The following is a 17,152-nucleotide window of genomic DNA, read 5'->3' as shown; positions in this document are numbered from 1 at the left end:
AGTGGAACCAGACTTAGGGAGCATCTTAGCAAGATTCAAGTCACCCATTTTGACCCCAAGTTAACAAAAGGTTAAACAATTCCACTTCATACATTCTAAGGCAGGGGTGTCAAGCTCAATTTCATTGAGGGCCGCATCAGCATTGCAGTTGCCCTCAGGGGGCTGGGTGGGTATGGCCAGGGTGAGCGTGGCCTACTGGGTGGGTGTGGCTAGAGTGCTTATGGCCTACTGGGTGGGCATGGCCAGCTCTACATAGTTGGCATCAAGGGTGCCTATGGGGGCCTGGGCATAAGTGGGACAGATCTGAGGGTCTCTGGCAGAAGGAGGGTCTCTGGGCCAGGGCCAAGGCAGTGGCGGCCGTTCCTTCACTGTTTCCAGGATGGCTTCGCGGGCCACATGAAACCACTTCGCGGGCCGGATCCGGCCCCCGGGCCTTGTGTTTGACATGTCTGTTCTAAGGGGACGGCGACAAATGGGATATGGGGTTACAAGCTGCTCATGGCTTTTCCACTCTCCCTCTAGAATTTGTTATTAAAACAGATCATACCATGACAAGACTATAACTATAATCACCTAAATTAACTTCTTTTTCCAATTCTATGCAAGGCATAATCTGATCCTCCTGTTTAAAGCCAAAAGCCTTGGTCAAGAAATCTGGAAGAGGTTGCAAGAACTGTTTGCGTTGTTCAGCATTCTGCAAACCTTCAGAAGAGTCATCTAAAAAAAAAGAAAAAGAAAAAGAAAACCCAAACCACATATCTGTCAGATAACAATTCCATACTGCAGAGCAATTTTCCTCTATAACTACACAGCAATTGAATATTGCTGTTCAAATACGTCCCCCCCCCACCAGGATGTGCTTTATATTACCAATGTGTATTTTCTTGCCTTATGCTGACCTGGTATTGTTACCATTAACAATATATAACACAGCTTTGCATGAACCAAGAATCCAGTTAACTTTGGGACAGTGTCCAAGCATCCCTCACCCCTTCAAAGACCTGAAAGAATCAGTGGGGGTGCAGAGCAGCAAAGTCAAGTTGCTCTGCTCTAAAACTCAGGGATTGGAGCCACACCATTTGCTATCTCCTGTGTGGCTCACAGACCACTAATGCTAAGAAGCCTTGCAAATACTCCCTCAAACAGTTCCTGGTATACTGCTAATAGAGTTTTCAATTATTAATTGAATCAATTGCCTTATTAATGAATTACATGTAGCAACTGTTTGTAAAAAATGAAGACTGGAGACTGAGTGAACATCAGTCTGCACAGTGAACATACTGAGAGGTTGTACCACTTCTCCCAAGGCCAAGAGCACGATACCCTCCCTTAAAGAAATATTAACCGACTCCTTTTGCTGAATGGTTGGTAGAACACAGTTATAAATGTGTATTTATTAGGCATATGCTTTGAGCCTGGAATAAGAAATTGTCAGTTGCAGACTCACCAGAGGCATTTTCAACAGCACTGGTGATTTCATCAGTAGTGTGAATCAATTCCAGTTTCTCAGGAATTTGTTCCAATTTAACAGTAGAGATTTGTGATGGGGAACTTGAAGATGCTGAAGATCTGGTATCTTCTTGGCTTGCCTCCAAAATTGGACTACACATAATTGGAAAACAACTGTATCAGATTTACATCCTGCAAATTTATTCAAGCTACCAACAACTCCAAAGGCCAACTATTTAAACTGGATATATATTTTTTTTCTGAACCTCCTTGCAGTTAGAAGGTAAGTGGTAGTAGAGCTGAATATCATTAATGTACGGATGCCATTTTACTCCAGAGCTGCATATAACCTTTCCTAGCAGTTTCACATACAGATATTAAAAAGCACGGGAGAAAAGTGTTTAATGTATTATTTTTTTAACATAATCTGTGAATTAATATTAGTAGCAGCATTCAAATTCTGCTCATGAGGCAAGGTGTAGGGCTCACGTTTACACAGAATTTTATATAACAGAAATTCCTGGATGCAGTGAGGATAATATATAACTCTCTTAATATTATCATAAACAATTAGCATTTATTTCTAATTTTATAGCAGAATAATAGGCATGCAATTTGGGAACCATCGTGAAAATCTGTAAATTATATAGCCACCATATACACAACCAAGACAGCTGTGTACTCAATCCTATATAAACATTCAAAAGCTGTTGACCTCCCAACTGAGTTACCTCAGTTTTTTCACATAGATGGATTCCTCATATTGTTCTCCACAAACAACTGTTTGTTGATTCAGAGGTATAGTCTTAGATTCCAGACATTCTTCCTCTAGTTTGTCACCCAGCTGATTTCTCTGTTCTGTTATTTCATGGAAAGGTGTTGACACTAGATGGGCAGCCCTAACAAAATCACATGTGTCTTCAGGATTAGGACAAAGAGTTTTGTTCTTATATAAGCCTGTGACAATTGTATCTTCACTCAAGGGTTCAATTCCTTGAAGTTCATCCTACAGAAAAATGCAAAAGAGATTACAGCATGACTATCTCAGAGAAGATATTCTGTGATTCAAATAGGTTTTGCAACACAAAATAATTGGTTTGGAATTCTATTAAAAATAGATTTATCTTTTAAATTTATTTCAGCAGCAACTGTAACTTTTACATATAATTTTTCCAAAGCTCAATCCCAAACACATTGAGATTTTGTTAGTTATTTTGAACTACTGTATTCTAAATAACTTTAGCCAAAAATGAATACATTATTAAAGAAAAGGAGTTTTGGTTCTTTAAAACAACCTATTTTGATACCTGGCAAATTTCTTTTCCTGCTTATTAGACTATATCTGCTTCTTACCTGTTATTTGGTGCCACACTATTTTCTGAAATATACTGCTGCATAAGGTAAACCAATCAGCAATTCATATTTAATTCATATAGCAGATAGATATCAATATATACATAGATATACTGATTGCTCAGCAGAGTCAATTAACTGAAAATGCTATAAATTTGCTAATATTTGCATGTGCATATGTGTAGATAAAGACATCACCTACTGATAAAGAACTTCATCTTGGGATTGTGCAGGAAACATATAAAAAGGAGTTGCTATCTGAAGCAGTTGAGCTTAATCTCAATCAGCCTTTAGTGATTCCAAAAACTTGAACTAATGAACCATATTTCTGGTAAAAGTGATCTATCCCTGACAGCTGCAAAATAGGGGTGGGGAAAGGTTATAGTGAGCATCCCATCATGCCCCACATTTGGCAAGTTGCCAGTGTATAATTTCTGGTAAATTACCATAAGTAGAACGTAGCTTTAATCAAAAACACATATATTATTTTCCAAGCTTGAAATGAAACTTTTATAGGTAGATGAAACTTAAACTGAAAAATCATCAGAGTTGTTAAGAAACAGATAGGAGTGGATTACAGATCCAGATCAGACAGCTGGCCCTAGGCCTTACTATGTATTTTTAAATATGATTACTCACAGATGTAAGGTGTTAGAACCATAAATTTGTTGGCTGCAGTCTACTCTGTATGCCAACATATTTCTGATGAAAGTAGTGTTTTAGAGGTAGGAAGCTATTGTGGGTCTTTAGAGCAAAATATATTCATATAATAGGCATCGTACAAACTATGAACGCTTACAGAATTTTCGGGAGGTATGTTTTCCTTAGCAGTCATACTTTCTGAAGGTTTGCGGACTGCGCAGGGATGTCTACCACGTACCAGTGCAAGACCAAGTGAAAAACTAAAAGATAAAACAAACAACACTGTTTTGATGACACTGAACATTCACTGAATTCTAGAATTTATTTAAAATACTGGACTTGCAACGTGCTGAAAGATATCATTTATTAGTTGTTGTTTTTTTAAAGTTTGTATTTACCTTGCAGTCTTACTTTCTAGAGCAGATGACTCATCAAAAATAGAGAAAGGCATAGAATTCACAGCTGGAGAGATCTCAGAATCTGAAAGATATGTTGTTGAGTATTAGGGTGGCCACCTTAATATTTTCTAGAGGCCGAGTACATTAACAATATAATTGTCAAAGGCATTTTAATATCCTATCTCTACATTCATTGACTTTATAATTTTTTTCTGAAACTGGCAACGGCTCACAAGATTGATTATACCAAAGAGAATTACATTCCACTTAAAAAAGAACCTTTCTACACAACTCTCATCAATTATAATTGTTGGCAATTGTCAGTCCTCCAGCAGAACATATTAATACAGGGATCTAGAAGTTTATATCTGAATAGGCTCAAGAAACCATATAGGAAGTAAAGCAGGTAATCCTCCCTTAGCAACCACAATTGTGACTAGAAGTTCAGTTATTAAGCAGAAAATCATGCAACTACCACAAACCTTACTTCCCCTTCAATTGTTAAACGAAGCAGTGCAGTTGCAATGCAAGCAATCACATGAGTCCAACATATGATTTTATTTTCATGGGTCCACATTCTGCAGTGACACTGTTTGCCACAAGTGATTGTGAAGCGCACAAATGGTGATCATATGACCAAGAGGCACTGCAATGGCTGTAAATGTACTCAGGTCACAAAGCGTCCAAATATGAGATCATAGGATATTGTGATTGCTATAAATGTAATAATTGGTTGTAATTTTTTCCACTGTTTTAACTTCAAATGGTTGCTGCACGAGGATTGCCTGTGTGTAAATCTCTCTCCTAGGCAGAGTGAGATATAATTACCATAAGAAATAGCCATTCCTAGTCTCAGTCTCTTTCTCCAAAATGGAAATAGAAATTTTGGAAGAACACAGCATTTCCCGCTATTTTATTTTTAGAAAATAAATAAAAAAAATCCATACCACTAAACTGTTACCTGGCTTTTCCACTAAGTCTTTAACAATGTCATTATGTGATAAGTAAGAGTTTTTCTGCCATTTTCTCTATCTTCATAGGCTTAAAAAAAACCTTTCAGCAGCTGCCAACCGCTCTTTGTACTTTGTTCTAGTCTTTTGTGTCAACACTTTCTTCAAAGACACCACTCAGATAAATGTACACTGTTTTCAAGCAGATTAGACACACAAAGATGACCAAATCCCCTTTTCAGATAAAAGCATACACCCAATTCTTCCAGATTCAGCCTCTTTATAAAGGAGCATAGGAAGAGGGGAAAGAGGGAACAAAATGGTTCATAAAACAGATGTTTTATGATGTTGAGATGTTTTCCCATCAGCACTATAACTTTATAAATTTGTATAAATTTACAAATATAATCTGAGATGCTGCATGATAAACTTTGGCTTACATAATGGTAAACTAAGGTGAGTGGCTGTATAATGGCTAGGTTGGAAGCAGTATGTCCCTCACTAGAAGTGAAGAATTTCTCTCCCTGCAAAGTAAGCTAATGAACGAAGCTTAAGTTGCAATTTGATTATTTTCATGCTCTCAGAAAAGAAAAAAACAAACTCATTTCACCAATAGGTAGGAGATTCATATAAAAATACTGCCCATCTTCCCTTTGGTTGGACTCATGGTTTGGATTGAAAAAAAATATAAATATAACTTACCACTGGAGTTTGAATTCTTACACTGATTATTTTCAGCCAGCTCAAAATTGCTATAACAAGGATAGAATGTAAAACAGAAAAGAGGTTAACAAATAGATCTACTAACACTTGTTTATTTAAATGTATGTATGCAAGTAATAGAGGGACACGGTGGCTCAGTGTGTTAGGACGCTGAGCTTGTCGATCGGAAGGTCGGCAGTTTGGTGGGTTGAATCCCAAGTGCCGCATAACAGAGTGAGTGCCTGTTACTTGTCCCAGCTTCTGCCAACCTAGCAGTTCGAAAGCACGTAAAAATGCAAGTAGAAAAATAGGGACCACTACGGTGGGAAGGTAACAGTGCTCCGTGTGCCTTTGGTGTCTAGTCATGCCGGCCACATGACCACGGAGATGTCCTCGGACAAGCGCTGGCTCTTCGGCTTTGAAATGGAGATGAGCACCGGCCCCTAGAGTTGGAAACGACCAGCACGCATGTGCAGGGGAACCTTTATCTTATGCAAGTAATACCTTGTTTCAGAATTTTGAAATTCTGAATAGAATAGAATTTTGAATTATTGGCTTTTTTTTTTTTAAAAAAAAGATATCTCTCTCTTTCTTCCTCCCTCCAGCAAAGCAACCTTTCCTTTACCTTTTGATGGAAAAACACTCTGGAAGGAATCCTTCAACAATTGCTTCAGTATCTAAAACATGTTGGTGTTCAGTTGGGGAAAATTTCAAATCCTTTGATGCAGCAGGAAATACGGCCGCAGTCTCTTGTTCCACTTGTTGCTGTGATCATTGAATAAACCATAAACGTTTGACTATATTCATCAAGTATAATGCAATTACACAGAAGTTAAATAATAAACTTATGTAAAGCCAAAACAGAATGTTACCTGAGTGTCTGATTTCTGCTTACTGTTTTCCTGCTGCTCTCTCACCACTTTTTCCATTTCTTCAATCTTTCTCTGCAACTCGGCTTTTTTTTGTGCTAAAGCCTGCAATTCTTATAGGAAAGGAAAAACAAGATAAAATCTTCATAGAAAAAGCAGTGTAGCAAAATCCTACGGAGATGCACTAAAAAAAATTACTTAGACTCCTAGCCTATGTAATATATAACTCCAGCTACTCAGCATCATGACACTAACAACATCCTCTAGATTTTTAAGAGAGAAATTCAGAACTAGGATGCACTGTGTGTAACTCCATTCTAAAACATAATTAAAATAAACATATGATTTGCTAAAGACTCCTACGTCCCAAAATTGTTGCGTGGACAATAAGAAAAGGACTTGCAAGCTAGCATAAATATTCTGGAGTAAAAGATGGGGAAGGAAAATTGGGTTATATTCTTATACCCAAATCTTTTAAAATCTTCCATTACTTCTTTAGATAAAGATGGCTCATGCACATTATGATGCATGTTTTGCCACTTATATTTAAGGGCTCATTAGAAAATTAAAATTGCAACAGTCTTACCTCAGCTTAAGAAAAACCTCTACTCTGTGTGTGTGGGGGGCGGAGGGGGGGTTAGGTTAAAAAAATATATTACAATGGTAGGACAGAGATTATTTTAGTCGTAGAATAATCCAAAGGTGCTTTTCAAACCTCTTTCAACCATATGATCCCAAATATAGCAACCTTTGAAAATGATCAGTGCATTCCCCCCATAACTCTTAAAATATTGACATTTGGCAATTCTGGGAGTTTCTTTGTAATTTTGGATTTAATACCTTCCCTTCTCTTTTTTCTGTAGATTTCATCTCTAATCTCTTCAAAGGAGAACTCCTCTACTCCAGCATATACTCTCTCTTTACAATACATGGGCTGTTCTTTCTTTTCCTGACCATCTTGATGATGGCTTTGCACACGATGTAGTGGATCCTCCACTTTTTCAGGTTTTCGGGCACTTAATACACAGTTAATGCTGGAGTCTATTTTATGAGGAGTCCTGAAAGAAACATGAAACAAAGAGAGGATATACCAAGTACAAATAATCAAGGAATTAGGAAGACCAGTTTGTCATAAAAGAAAAGCTACGTTAAAAAAAAAACCCTCAGTCTGTAATGAAAAACAATTGTTACAAAGGAAATTGCATGGTATTTTCCCCAGAAAAATAAAAGTAAGAGCAAGCAGCTTTGGAGGAGATGGTGGAGGGAACCAAGTGTGTAATTGCCAAATTGGCTTTGAAAACCTATACTCCAAATATTAGATGTAACTGTCGAGCCCCATGGGCCCGACATACAGCAAGGGGGGAGGAAGAGTCCTGGGACGGCTCCTCTCCCCAGCTTTATGTCTGTTCGCTGCTGCAGCAGGCCACCGCAAGCCCTCCGCCTATCAGCTGGCCGCTGCACGCCAGTCCCGCCGTCTGTCAGCTGGCCGCTGCAAGCCTCGCCGGAACCCTGGAAACTTCGGAAGGCATCGCTGGGCCGCTTCCCATGTTGCCGCCTCCCTGCCCAGCGCCGCTGATGGCCACGGGCTCTTTGCCGGCCCCACCGCCTCTCACCTTGCAGCCTGACTCCCGGAAGGGCCGCCATCACTGTAGCAAGCCTCCGGGACTCAAAAGGCTTCGGTGAGGCTTGGGAACAGTTGTAGCCGCACTGCCCCTTGTGGAGCCGGCAGCAGCGTGGCCAGTCAACCGGGCTTGCCTGAACAGCTTACCTGGTTTGCAGCAGACTGTGGGACATGGGGAAAGGCTTGTAGGCTGTGCGGAGGGTGGTGGGTAGTATGGAGCAGCGTGAGCTGTTTTGCAAAAGATATTGCAAAGGGAGAGGAGGGGTTATGAAGGGGTGTGGGCGGATGCTGGTTTGTGACCTAGGGGCAGGGTCCTGTCTCCGGATGGCTATATAAGCGCTGGGAGCAATTCACTCCTAGCGCTGACTTTGCTTTTGTGCTTTTGAGCCAAAGAAAGCCTTTTTGTTTGTTGCACGTTCCTGCTTGGAAATTCCTGCTTTCATTCTACGAAGGACATGTTTGACACCATAATCCCAGTTTTCATTAGGTTTTTTTGTTTTTTGTTTTTAAAAATCTCTCCATTTATTCCAAAGGGAAAGAAAAGACTGAAGCTGGTCTTGATTGATGCCTCACAAGAGAGCAGGGAAGCCCTTGGTTTTAAAAAGTCTGCCATTGCTACATTTTGCAAGCAATTAAAACATCAAACAATATTTGGAAATTATTCATATAGCATCCTAACACAATACTGCCCAACAAACCCTTCTGTCGTGCCTCCGTCGGGGCCTGAATCTCCTGAGGAAAATGAGCTGGAACTGGACCTTATGGAGGTTGAGATGTCTGTGGCTTCAGAGGAATCTGGGGAAGAGCAGGCCGAGGCAGGCCAGGGCCTTTGAGGATTGGGACAGGATGAACAGGAGAGAGTGTTCAGGCGATGAGCAAGGGCCACCCCCTCCTGATCCTAGAGCACGGAGAGTGGAGAGGAGTTAACGCAGCCAGGCTTAACTACTTGGGAGGAGAGCGTCCCACCCCTCTCCACAAGGCACACCTGGAGTCTGAGACTTAAGGAGACGCTGTGGGGAGAGGCATTTGTCGGGAACAAACAGATTCCTTGGAGTTGTGTGTATTGTTGCTGATCTCTTGTTCTGTGTTGTGATTTCTGCTTGGAAATCTGGAAAGTGACCATTGGACTGACTGACAACGTTGCTTGGATGTTGAAAGACCTCGGATTGTATTTTGGCTTCTCTTCTGAAACTGCTCAAGCAAGCTTATATTTCCACAGACTCGTTAATTTTTGATGTATGTGTCATTCCTTGTTATCTCCGTGGCCTTGAGTAAATTACTCTTCTAATCAGACTGTATGTGAAACTACTTGCAGCCAGAGGCGGCTGAAGGTGTGTGTGTCTTCCTTTGTTGAGGCTTGCCAGAAACGTGGGAGCATTTGGGGAAAATTTGGAGCAATTAAAGGGCGGTTTGAATTGCCAGCTGACTGCATTGCCTCTGTGCTGTGTCCTGGGTCATCACACCTTCCCAGATAGACTACTTTATTCAGCAAACAATATATCCAGATAAATACACAACAATAATACTCAACAGTACAAATAATCAGAAAGAATATTAACAAAGCTAAGAAAAATAGCTAGGAACAAAACTAACCCTCTAAAATGTTTCTTAAATGGTCTTTTGTCATTCCTTACAAAAAGTAAGTAGTTCCATCAAAGACACATAAAAATGGCACCAGCTCACTACTGAAGGAGTTAGCTATACCTCATAGAATAAGTAAGAGTAAGTAAATATTTACTACAAATTGCTCTATTCTAAATGTTTCAAGGCAAAATTACAGTCACTGGTTTTTAATTTCATTCTTGGAGGCTGGAAAAAAAGTATTAAAACACCTAGGCAATTTCTCCTTTGACTTAGAAATTTTTGGATTACACAAAATAAAATTGTCTTTTGAAAAGGAGATAATTGCCATATACTTTATTCTCAAATGTGTTGAGTAAAATGTCAGACATGATCAGAGATCCCACAGCCAAAGGTCTAATAGCAGAACTCATTATGGCAGATTTTTAAGTCCTTTTTCTCTTACTCATTTATTTAATAGTCTAAGGCAAACAACTTACATGGCCTGCTGCTGTGCAGTCTCTTCAACATACGGAGTAAAACTGGGGGTTGCAGCAGAAGCCATGACACTGGAACCCATATTGGTTTGAGGACGCTAAAACAAAAGAAAATCCATTTTTTATCTCAATACATCAACTGATGGACTGCTTGGTTTGCAGATAATTTGGACTATATTCTGATTAAGAGACAGCTATTGTGAGCAAACTATTACTAGAGCCATGGAAATGTGACATAAGCAGAAAATATTCACAATACCTTGAAAATTTGTGGAGCCTTAATATATTTAAGGGGAAGATTTAGAAGAAACCTATCTAAAGATAGTAGTAAGATAACGCGAACCCTTAATAATCTGGGTTTTCTCCCCTGAAGAATACATCAAGTTGTTTCATACTGACACATGATATATATTCCAACAACATTTAGCAGATTTCCTATCTCTTACCCTGCCTGTGGTCCATGGACCTGCTTTCAATTCATTCTCCTTTGATTTAACGGGTGGAGGAGCAACCCAAGGCTGTGGTGTAAGTACTGGAAGATCAGGTGAAGAATCTGCAACTCTGTTTTCATCAAACACAGAAAAATTCGGACGGACTGATGCTTGCTGAGATGGTGGGTGTTGGAATCTCTGCCCTTGGCTTGGGACTATAACACATCATTGCATAATTAAGTATCTGTTTCATAAATAATTGGCAAATTATAATAACATAATAACAACTTACCTTTTATAGCATTTCCTACACGGCTAATCGGGGCTTTTATGATTTTCTTTCCTCTCCCCTTCAGTTCTGCCAGTGTGGTTCTCTGTGGTTCAGAAACAGAACTGTCCAACTGCTCCTCATCATCACAATCATTTCCTAACTCTTCTAAAACCTGTCGAGACACACGGGCTTGGAACTCCCTGCAAACAGAAATAGCAAGACTTCCGCTATCATTCCTGCCTTTTTTTGCTTCCGAATAAAGCAGTGTCTGAATCCAAACTAATCTATGCAAAGAGATTTTTTTGCAAAGTACCTCTGCTAAATTCTTCCCAGTGCAGCCATGCAATTATAATTCCTATCCAAAATCTGGTAGCATTTTGTTCCAATTATTAAAATGCATAAACTTTGTGAGCTGAAGCACACTTCATCGGGGACATACAATGTGTTGTTGTTGTTGTTAGTTGCGAAGACGTGTCCGACCCATCGCGACCCTATGGACAATGTTCCTCCAGGCCTTCCTGTCCTCTACCATCTTCTGGAGTCCATTTAAGCTCATGCCTACTGCTTCAGTGACTCCATCCAGCCACCTCATTCTCTGTCGTCCCCTTCTTCTATTGCCCTCAATCTTTCCCAGCATTAGGCTCTTCTCCAGTGAGTCCTTCCTTCTCATTAGGTGGCCAAAGTATTTGAGTTTCAACTTCAGGATCTGGCCTTCTAAAGAGCAGTCAGGGTTGATCTCCTCTAGGACTGACCGGTTTGATCGCCTTGCAGTCCAAGGGACTCGCAGGAGTCTTCTCCAGCACCATAGTTCAAAGGCCTCAATTCTTTGGTGCTCAGCCTTTCTTTTGGTCCAACTTCCACTGCCATACATTGCAACTGGGAAGATCATAGCCTTGACTATACGCACTTTTGTTGACAGGGTCATGTCTCTGCTTTTTAGTGTGCTGTCTAGATTTGCCATGGCTTTCCTCCCAAGGAGCAAGCGTCTTTTAATTTCTTATACAATGTGTACTGTGTGATTAAATTGGGCCAAAATTTTGGAGGAGAGGAAGAGGTTGATCATGCAGTTGCGGCTTACATGCAAGACAGAATACAAGTACTTTATCAATTAACTATTGTAATGGGCTAAGAAAAACTATTCAATTAATTTTCTGTAAACCCAAGCAATCATCTCTCAATTTTCATCAATTACCTGTGGTGGGACAATAATTTATCCAAAGGCTCTGCTTTACAAAGGATCCCTTCCTGGAATATCACATCAGCTTTCTTGGAATTCCCTCTTGCCTCCAGCTCCTCTGCCCAAGTAATGTAGAGTTGTGCTAGTGAAGTGCCTATCGCCTGGCTATGCAGGTAACTATAAAGATCCAAAGGTTCACTGCAACAGTTCCCCTGAAAAACAGAGACAAGGAGAAAAAACAACCCTTGTTCATATTATAAACTATTTTTCAAAGAGATACTCAGAATTTCATTAACCTGAAACCCCATATAGCTCTACCTCTAGCCCTTATATCCTCAGATAAAATTGAAGTTACAGTAATTCAGAAAACTCTCCAGAAAGATGTTCTGTAATAGATGCAGACCAAAGCCACTTTTGTTCTGAGAAGTGGTTTCACACGGTAATGGCAGGAGCAGGAAACAAAGCTATTTGGCCATGGAACATGCAAAAAGAAAAGAAGGGACTAGGAAAATCAGAGATCAGGGAGCTGATGGAAGATGCCTTGCTGGGACATTGATGGCTGAGGCAAAGATCAGTGGAGGGCATACAAGACATACACAGGATAGGATCGCGGAGTGACATTTCCCCCGCTTTGCTCTACTCAGGCCACACACACCCTCCAGTTTTGTTTTGGCTGAAACCCAGTACAGCAAAATTCTGAGTTTTGATTCTGTTGAATCATGCCTGATCTGAAAATGGTTTGGCACAATTTTCTAAACACAAAAGTGTCATAGTTAAAACATATTTCTCTTCTGTACAAATTCTTACTAAAGTGAAACAGAATTAGTAGCTAAAAATCAAGGGTTTTTTTCCCTCTAAAATCTCTAATTTGAGCTTTCTGGGCCCTAGATTTGTCTTTATTTTGGGGCTTGGATTCCATGGTAATAGATGCATTACCATGCATTTCTGCATGCTGCTTGTGTTCTCTCAGTTTACAAGAATTGAAACAGATGAACAAATGAATTATTAAGTAGTAGGTACAGAGATGGGGTCCATTTTAGTTGCCTTGAAATATTATCTAGCAAAGGTATTTGTTCTTTAAAAACACTCCTTACTACTCAAGCCAGATAATCACTTACTCCATTCTAATTACTTGTCTAACCATATTATCCATTTTATGCAGTTCTAAACTAATATTGTGACATTGAGAATCAAATATGTGGGTCAAATTACTTAGGAAATGTGGTTGTGTGGGAGGTCAGCCCCCCAGAGAAAGAAATATTAAAAGGGCAGGAAAATATATTTCCTCAAAGGATCTTGAAGAGGCAGAAAAAGCATGCCCTGTTTTTCTTAATAGCCCCAGGTCTCCCTCCCGCAAGCAGAGAGATGCAGATGTAAATCCAGGGAGCTAGGAGTTTAAGTGAACAAAAACCTAAAATCTATATACCCCAGCCCCAGGGAAGCAGGATATGACCTTTGGACATAATAGGAGTCACCCATCACCATCAGAATATCAGAAAGACAAACCCAGACTCAGCTCAGAATACATGACAGGGGAAATAGCCTCAAACAGGAACAGGAAATCACGCCAAACAAAAGGCTCCAGAGGGTATAAAAACCCACTCCCTGCATGTGCCCAGTCCTCTTTTTCTGCCAGCCATCTTCCTGTCTGGTTCTCCTTTTCAATAAACAACCACCTTCTTCCTAAAGCAGTCACCATGTTTGTTCCCAGCTTGGACTGAACCATGATGAAGACTTTTCTTCCAACAGTTGATTACCTTTCTTTTTGTTCTTATTACATCTAATAGGGATGGAATTTCTGACTAGATCCAGGAGTTATAAATTTGTAGTCTATTTTAGTTTCAGAAGTTTAAATTGTAGTTCCCTTTAATACATTTCGTTTCTGGGTAAACTCCCTCAGCAAATTGTTAAACAATTTCAGATATGCTTGAATAAAGCTCATACAGCTAAATCAATTCTAGTCAGGCATCAAGCTTATTTGTGGACAAAACAATATTGTGCTGGTGATTACTGAGAAATGGACAGAGGAAGCACTGATTCAATGGTTTTTGGTCTATGGATTAATAAGAAAACCTATTAAATATGTATACATATGTTCAGTTTAGATTTATTCTGGTCTTTTAAAATGGTTGTTATAATGCTGTTATTTTGTTAAGGGGAGAAGATTAAGCATGATTTGGTGAACTATTCAGAGAATTCAACACATTACATATTAGTGCAGTACTGTTGCTCTATGAAAACATAACTGGGGACAACTCCCATAAAGAAAGTTTTGTGTGAAAATACTGTTTTTCACAGCATATGACAATCTAAATAAAGTTTGCTAATGAACTGGGCACAATATAATATATTACTTACAAATTTAAGCCAGAGGCTAAGATAACGGGGATCTTGATAATATCTCTGCTGTTCATTCAAAGCTTGAATAGCTCTCTCCAAAACAGCAGAAAGATTGCCCTCTTTACCTCCTTGAGGGAAGGTCTGTTCTGTCCATTTGATATACCTAGAGATATTAAAAATAATTATAAACACAATGGAAACAAGAATAACTTTATTTCGATTTTTTTTATATTTCACTTACAAAAGTTAAGCATACCTGTCCCAGACGTCCAATGGATCATCTCCACAGTAAAAGCGAATTTCAGATTCAAATGCCCTAAAGTGATAATCAAATATATGCCTTTTACATTACATATTATTTTACTTGTTGATTTTTCTTATATTGCTGTACTGGTTTATTGTAAGCTGCTTAGATATATTAAATGTCTAAAGAACTATAAAAATATTTTCAAATTAAGATGGCATGCAAAATCCAGATCTTTAGAGAACAGAGTGTACATGGCAGTCTATGGACTGGAAAAATCCTACCAAGAATGCAATGACAATAATTGAAAAGTATAGCTGTAGTGCTTATAAATTATTTGGAAGATGCATCTAATTTAAACTTTCAAGGCAATCATAAAAACGAGCTTATTAGGCACCAAATACATCTCCAGAATTGTTTAATCATGAAATATATATTCTCACCAAGAATCATAATAAACACCCAGCTATCCTGTTTGTATGTAAAATAAAGCCATACCTTATTTTAAAGCAAGAATTGTAAATGGATGCCTACAGTAATGAGATAAATTAGTGTATCACATTCACCTCTTTTGCTGCTGAATAATTGTGTGACTAGAAACATCTTGCTGAGTCAACACTCCTTGCAAAGTAGTCATTATTCGCCCCTGCCTCAGAGGCTGCACATTTTCTTTGCTCAATTCCCATTCATTCCCATCCGAAGCCATGGTAACTTGTGTTGGCCTATTCAATAATATACAGAAAAGATCCACAGGTAAGTGTTGAAAGATGGGCAATCACAACACGTGTAAAAACAAATGGAAGAGTGAAAGATAGCCTGCTCAGGGCTTTGTATTTATTTATTTATTTATGGGACTTATATGCCGCCCTATCTCCCGAAGGACTCAGGGCGGCTAACAACAATAAAATACAACGATACAAAAGTTAAAAAGAATTAAATTAACAGCCCCAATAAAATAAATTAAAATTGAAGTTAAAAATGTAAAAAAAACATTTGTAACTATAATTGCACCAGAAATCCTGAGATCACCTTTACAAACGACTCCTCTTCTATGACTTTGATTTGTACAGAAGTTGTATATATGTATGTTGCAAGTTTACATAAGGATTAAAAGAGCTGGGGATAATGGTATAAATGGATTAGCTTCTCCGGCTTCACGTGTTTCTGTGAACTATTGCTGCATTTAATTCAATATTTCTAAGGAACTGACTTTGTAATTAAAGTAGCGACTGCTGCACGGAGCAGAGAGAGATCCTTTTAATTCCCCCTCTCACGGAAATCCCACCATTTATAACACACAAACACGCGCATTTCTCCTTCACCTGCTTTGGCCCAACACAAGCGAGGACAGAGCCTCCAAACGTTCATTCGCCACAGCCGGAATGCATTAACCAAATTCCCCCAAGCCTGCTCGGTCGCTTCCTCCACCGTCTGCGTTCAAATATTAACCGCCATCAACCGCAGCAGCTCGTTTGGTCTGATTGGCTCCTTCCTGACGTTACCGCCTCTGATTGGACAGAAGGACATGGAGATTAAAAGACTTCTGCAGTGTGGCGTAGGACGCTATGGACGTAACTCTCTGTGGGCGGAGCGGCGCTTTCTTAAGACTGGGACCGCTGTGATTGATTCATTCCCCGCTAGATGGCGATAAGATTATGGTTTAATGAAGAGTGATTTTTATTTGCAGTTTCAGGTTTGACCCAGGTGGCCAACGAATCGCAGATTTCGGCCATATGAGTAAACGGCTTTCCTATATTTATTCCCCCGCTTTCTTTGTCTAAATCAGGGGTCTTCAAACTTAGCCCTTATATGACTTGTGGACTTCAACTCCCAGAATTCCTCAGCCAGAATTCTGGGAGTTGAAGTCCACAAGTCATAAAAGGGTCAAGTTTGAAGACCCCCTGGTCTAAATTGTGAGATTACATCAGGTTGCTAAGAGGAGATAAATTGGTTCCTTCTGTTTCTACACTATAGCTCAGTCAGACCTTGCAACACATGACTGCACTGCTGTAATCAGTAATATTTTCAAAAATTAAATTCAGACACATGCCATATACTAGAACTCCCCTAACCCATTTGACATTGCAAAAGGAAGGTTGATTATTTAAAATGGAAAAACAGCAAATTATTCAAATATATCTGGATTTCACAGTTTGCTTTGGTTACATAGTTTATAAAACTCAAAAGGTGTTCTCTATGCAGGAATGGATTTGGGATGATTCCTATGGCTACTCTTTTTTAAAAAAATACTAAGGAAAATATTAATCATTTGCAAGAACTTTGGAATTAAAAGCTATATGAACAAATGAATAAGACTCTTAACAAGTGTAAGAAATTAAGATGAGACTAATGAAAGTTTATTTTGCGGGAATGGGGACATAGCAAAGAATGCTTTAAAAAGTTTTTGCTATCATCCTTAAAGTTGTTATTTTATTAATATATTACCCAGTTTTTAAAGGTATCAGGTGGTATACATCAGAACACTAACAAATACCAGTGCAATGTAAGGAATAAAGTTCAGAAATGAGAACTCTGGTTAAAGTGTTAGACTAGGCATAGAAATACTCTCAGACTATAATCCATCCTTCGCCATATAAATTTACTAGATGGCTTTGAGTCAGTTACTTCTCTCAGATCAATCTACATAG

General features: G+C 39.1%; 1 protein-coding gene across 1 annotated transcript in view; it reads right to left on the bottom strand.

The window, feature by feature from the left end:
* BUB1B (BUB1 mitotic checkpoint serine/threonine kinase B) overlaps window positions 1-15,210 on the bottom strand; it is a gene marked incomplete at its 5' end in the record, with an annotated part of 34,211 nt that extends 19,001 nt beyond the window's left edge. Inside the window, 14 exons of the mRNA XM_081324875.1 lie at window positions 574-825; window positions 1,448-1,602; window positions 2,181-2,455; window positions 3,602-3,704; window positions 6,120-6,259; window positions 6,367-6,476; window positions 7,204-7,421; window positions 10,045-10,139; window positions 10,488-10,687; window positions 10,765-10,943; window positions 11,936-12,132; window positions 14,279-14,423; window positions 14,517-14,576; window positions 15,071-15,210. Coding sequence (XP_081181001.1) covers window positions 574-825; window positions 1,448-1,602; window positions 2,181-2,455; window positions 3,602-3,704; window positions 6,120-6,259; window positions 6,367-6,476; window positions 7,204-7,421; window positions 10,045-10,139; window positions 10,488-10,687; window positions 10,765-10,943; window positions 11,936-12,132; window positions 14,279-14,423; window positions 14,517-14,576; window positions 15,071-15,210 — 2,269 coding nt within the window. The remainder of the gene's footprint in view (window positions 1-573; window positions 826-1,447; window positions 1,603-2,180; window positions 2,456-3,601; window positions 3,705-6,119; window positions 6,260-6,366; window positions 6,477-7,203; window positions 7,422-10,044; window positions 10,140-10,487; window positions 10,688-10,764; window positions 10,944-11,935; window positions 12,133-14,278; window positions 14,424-14,516; window positions 14,577-15,070) is intronic.
* Window positions 15,211-17,152: the final 1,942 nt, after the last annotated feature.

This window comes from Vipera berus, assembly GCF_964194415.1.
Source record: "Vipera berus genome assembly, chromosome: 1".
Lineage (NCBI taxonomy): Eukaryota > Metazoa > Chordata > Lepidosauria > Squamata > Viperidae > Vipera > Vipera berus.
This window is presented reverse-complemented; position numbering and strand designations above follow the sequence as displayed.